The 5,045-nt window shown below is 39.5% G+C and overlaps 2 protein-coding genes across 5 annotated transcripts in view; one reads left to right on the forward strand and one right to left on the reverse strand.

Moving 5' to 3' along the window:
- The window catches only part of sni (SDR family oxidoreductase sniffer), a 4,119-nt gene extending 2,955 nt beyond the window's left edge, over positions 1–1,164 (reverse strand). The window contains exon 1 of the mRNA XM_026815135.1: positions 998–1,164. Within this exon, the coding sequence (XP_026670936.1) occupies positions 998–1,144 (147 nt within the window). The 5' untranslated portion in view covers positions 1,145–1,164. The remainder of the gene's footprint in view (positions 1–997) is intronic.
- Positions 1–4,145, forward strand: part of Trxr1 (Thioredoxin reductase 1) — a 5,579-nt gene extending 1,434 nt beyond the window's left edge. Inside the window, exons 1-8 of one of the 4 annotated variants that reach the window (XM_018027750.2) lie at positions 626–935; positions 1,779–2,002; positions 2,084–2,211; positions 2,298–2,527; positions 2,616–2,830; positions 2,906–3,088; positions 3,184–3,542; positions 3,619–4,145. In XM_018027750.2, the coding sequence (XP_017883239.1) occupies positions 923–935; positions 1,779–2,002; positions 2,084–2,211; positions 2,298–2,527; positions 2,616–2,830; positions 2,906–3,088; positions 3,184–3,542; positions 3,619–3,748 (1,482 nt within the window). In that variant the 5' untranslated portion in view covers positions 626–922 and the 3' untranslated portion in view covers positions 3,749–4,145. Of the gene's footprint in view, positions 1–625; positions 936–1,207; positions 1,428–1,778; positions 2,003–2,083; positions 2,212–2,297; positions 2,528–2,615; positions 2,831–2,905; positions 3,089–3,183; positions 3,543–3,618 lie in introns of those variants that run through there. The other 3 variants (XM_018027751.2, XM_018027748.2, XM_018027747.2) reach the window with 3 other exon arrangements.
- The last annotated feature ends 900 nt before the right edge of the window (positions 4,146–5,045 follow it).

Here is a 5,045-nt window from a genome sequence, read left to right on the forward strand (position 1 = left end):
CCTGATAAAATTGTTACGTTGTATCTGTTCTGAGTGAGTTCTTTAATGAGAGATATCCTTGATTCCTTAGGATAATGCGCAATCCATTGAAAGAATTCATGAATTATTCGAAAAAGTATCACGTGTTTATCCTTGATGATAATTAAAATTGTTCACATGAAAAATATTCGCAGATTATTGCACTTTACGAAAAGGTGAAATACTGAAATGATGCAATTCATGCATGAATGACAATGACCTTTTATTCATTTTTCACAATCTGGATCGAAACGATTGGGGAGAATAAATTTTTAAAGCGCGTTCCACAACGAAATCCACGGTGACTTGCACTTGTGTCGAAATGCATTCTTGCGCAACACATCCATTCCATAATGAATGAGAAACTATTGACAGTGCACGTTAGATAAGTTGAAGTTAGAATAATATAGAATCATCAGAATCAGTTTAGTAATCAAATACTTTTATCTAAATACAATTGTAACAGCAAAATTCAGTTCAGATAAGATGTCGCCTTGGCAAAATATATCAATTCATATTTCTCGGAAGTGTCGCTGAGCTGAATGGACAAAAGTTATACGGCTATTTCACTGTATGTGTTAGTAGCCGCAGTCGCAGTAAGTACGATGCCTGGGTGATGCTATGTGCAAGTGAGTCACTACTCACTACCAGTATAAATCGGACTTAAAACTCGTGCGTCCGAGCTAACAAGCATATAAGAGTAGTGGTGTAACAGATGGCAGTAAACGAACAGGATTAGGCGTCAGTGTCAGTACTAAAGACAGTAAGCTCCAGGCTCTTGACATTTTTACACGCGAGAGATCTTTCGAGTGTTATATAGGGCAACGACCAGGCCAGGGATAGGCACATAGGCATCGTAATATACTCGTTTTGCAGCAAATTTTCGATACGGTTAAGAGGAACGATGGCACCAATTGGTAAGTCAAGCTCGTGAAACAAGTCCCGGCGTATATTGCGTAATATTCAATACGAATTACACGACTTGTGATCTACATCTTACCTTCGCTTTATTCGCGTCGCGGCAAGTCGCAAAAATATTCTCCGGCGGTTGCGATTGCTTCACTAGATGTTTCACCAGGCCCAGTCCAAGCCCGCGGTTGCAACCAGTGATTAAGATCGACTTCATTTCGTATCCTCCAGATGTAATATATTCGTATCGTTCCACGTATTTCCTCGCGAATCTCTACGTACGTTGTGGCTTGGTTATTCACAATTTTATCGGTTACGAGACACGAGTGTCATCGGGGTGACGTCACGTGGCCGTGATCGGGTGGCAATAATCATGGCGATGTTAACGCTACTTACGAAGCTTGTGTCATTCCGTTCCGCACACGCCAAATTGTTCGAGTACCCATGGTCCAGATGTAATGCTATCCCTTACGGCAGAACCGCCATGGCCTGTATGTGCAGTGAGTGCCAGGTTTCAATAACATTTTTTTTAATCGACGAGATCGTGGCGCAATTTCTTTGAAATTACATAAAACATCAATATTTTGACAACCTGTGGTTAGACCGAATAGGTTAAAAATAACTGAGATCGAATATAATGGCACTGTCAATTTAAATGACTCGCTGCTTGAAAGCTGGATCGATAGACACGTGCAACGCCGGAAGGCATTTCGTTTCCCTGTTATCGGGATTACTTTAATCGACGAGATAAGAAAAACATTACATAACCCTACTGTCGTAATCTACATTCGCTCCACCAAGTCAGATTTTAAACAATTTTATATATTTTTCACGCGTTACGTTTGTTACAGCTGAGCATAAATTTATGTACGACCTGATCGTCCTTGGTGGCGGATCAGGCGGCCTGGCAGCTGCCAAAGAAGCAGTCAATTATGGTGCAAAAGTCGCAGTTTTTGATTTCGTCTCACCATCCCCGCAGGGTACGTCCTGGGGTTTAGGTGGTACTTGCGTGAACGTTGGTTGCATACCAAAGAAATTGATGCATCAAGCTGCCCTGCTAGGAGAAGCTATCCATGTTAGTTTCTAATTTCACGATGAAGTCATCTGTGCATATTTCCGAAAGAACTTTTGACGATGCAACATTTTTATTTATTAGGAATCGGCAGCGTATGGTTGGCAAATAGATCCGGAAACTGTTAAAATTAGTTGGGAGGCGTTAAGAACGGCAGTACAAAATCATGTGAAGTCTGTAAATTGGGTCACACGCGTTGAACTTAGGACTAAGTTAGTATTTATAACTCTTTCACTTTCTCTTTTTTAGATACGAGATCGCTGTCAAGATCACTTTCTAATCATGTTCACTGTTACAGGAAAGTTGAGTATATAAATGCACTTGGTTATTTCAAGGATAAACACACAATAATGGGAGTAATGAAGACTGGACAAGAGAAGGAATTCACGGCACAACATATTTTGATCGCTGTGGGTGGTAGGCCGAGGTATCCAAATATTCCTGGAGCCTTAGAATATGCTATAACCAGTGACGATATCTTTAGCTTGGAGAAACCTCCAGGGAAAACGCTTGTTATTGGCGCAGGATGTATCCTTCTTAAAATTGTTTGATATACATTGAAAATTTCCTCTTTAAATTATTCTATGCGGCTTAATTTTCCTTAATGGATAAACAGATATCGGTTTAGAGTGCGCTGGCTTCTTGAACGGTTTAGGTTTCGAAGCGACTTTAATGGTGCGGTCGATCATTTTACGAGGATTCGACCATCACATGGCAAATAGTATCGCGGACGATATGCAAAAACGCGGCGTCAAAATTCTATTCGAAGCTCAGGCAACGAAAATTGAAAAGCAAAAGGACGGTCGCCTTCTCGTCCATTATAAGAATAAAGTATGTTTCACAGTCTTTAATTACATTTCCTGATGTGTGTATCCCAATTGTGATTAAATATCTTGTCCCTTTTAGGATGGACAGGCGCTTACCGACACTTTCGATACTGTCCTCATCGCTGTCGGTCGCAGACCGCTCACTAGGGAACTGAAACCAGAGAACATCGGTCTTAAACTCATTCCTGAAACTGACAAAGTAGACGCAGTGAACGAAGAATCGAACGTACCGAACGTGTACGCCGTTGGTGATGTGCTTAGTGTAAGTTATCAAAATCCACGTAATTATAACGTAACCATAATAACCGAAGGATTAGTACTACGAGGAGACACTTATGTACGCGTTATGCATTACAGGGAAAACCAGAGTTAACGCCGGTCGCCATACACGCAGGTCGGTTACTGGCGAGGCGACTGTTCGCGAACTCGACCGAGCAGATGGATTACGTGAACGTGGCAACGACGGTGTTCAGTCCCCTAGAATACGGTTGCGTTGGCCTCAGCGAAGATGACGCGATCATTCAATACGGAGAAGACAGAATAGAAGTTTATCATGCGTATTACAAACCCACGGAATTCTTCATTCCACAAAAAGATGTTACCAATTGCTATTTGAAAGTGATCGCCCTCAGAGAGGACGATGAACGAGTGCTTGGCATGCATTTCCTTGGTCCTAACGCCGGTGAAGTGATTCAAGGGTTCGCCGCAGCTATGAAGTACGCGTTCGATTTCCTAAATCCTGTTTCTATCGATTATTTCCAATACTAATATTTATCATTCATTTTTCTACAGGTGTAATTTAACATTCCCGAAATTGAAGAGTACAGTTGGCATTCATCCGACGGTCGCAGAAGAGTTTACACGCGTAAGTGTGACTAAGCGGTCCGGACTAGATCCCAAGCCACAGAGTTGTTGCAGTTAAAACTCGCCTAAAGGCTAGACTTGTTGAATCACTGATATTTGTGAATAATTCGAAGTACGGTCGACGTGAAACGTTCCTCCTGCTTTTGTATAACTGATCATTCGAATCGGAGCTCATTGTCCGAGTTAGATATTACATAATTTAAGTTGGAAATATTTTTTTTCTACAAGCGCCGCAAACAGGAGAAAGAACACAGTATTCTTGACAAGACATTGTAAGGCAAAATGTGTGATAGGATTCGTTGTGTGCGAGATTCGTTTTCTTTCCACTCAAATGCAATCAACGTGAATTTGTATTGTTCATACTGTTGTACTTATAGTGATTTTTATGAATTCATATTTCCAAATGTCATATTCTTCTGTACACATTCAAAGGAAAATAAACAGAAATAACAATACTTGTCTCTCCCTTATTTCCTCCCAATGAAAATAAGTTATAAATAAGAAATATGTTACTAAACTTTTGCTCCTGCAATTAGTTGACTCTAATTCATAGCCAATTTCAAATGGTTTAAGTTACTTTTCTTTAAACGTCAATATGTCGATTTCGATTGATTTAGCTTCGACGTCCTCGAAACATTCGGAAGATTCTAAGTATGAAAAAAGTAGAGAGGAAACGAAACGTAAAAAAGAGGAATATGAATCCAGTCTTTGTCCTTTCGTAAGTGATACATTTTTTTTTATGACGTACATTTGACAATATAATTTCTGTACACACCTACAGAAATTATTATGGTCCTTCGGGATAAACGTCGACGTGCCCCTGATAAATTTAACTACGAAAAACCGAAGAATCATCGCTTACGCTTGTTCGCATACGACAATAATTTATAATTACGATACGAAGGAGACAGTAAATCTTCAAGGCCACGTATGTACCGTCTATTCAATTCTAATTTCTGTGTTAGCCTTTTTTCAATACATCAGTAAATGTACGATTGTACAGAAAAATATGGTAAGTACTCTATCAACATCTGCAGACGGAAAGTGGTTGGTCAGCGCAGATTTCGGGGATGATTCCGTAGTTGTCGTTTGGGACACCGAAAACGGGTAATCTTGATTAACTTGTTTTTAATATGATTCCACTCCGAAATTTTCATTAAAAACAGATTAACTGATTACAAATGCAATTATTTATAATATAAATGATTTACGCAAATCATTAAGGATGTATTGGCTATACAGTCAATCTCAAAAGTTTATTTACCTTAGAAAAACGCATTTCCTATAATTAAAAAGAAATCAGACGTCGGAAGAATAATGCTAATAATAAATAGCTACGTGCTAAAAAGTATTGA

This window comes from Ceratina calcarata, unplaced genomic scaffold (assembly GCF_001652005.2).
Source record: "Ceratina calcarata isolate Rehan_Ccalc_2016 unplaced genomic scaffold, ASM165200v1 scaffold43, whole genome shotgun sequence".
Lineage (NCBI taxonomy): Eukaryota > Metazoa > Arthropoda > Insecta > Hymenoptera > Apidae > Ceratina > Ceratina calcarata.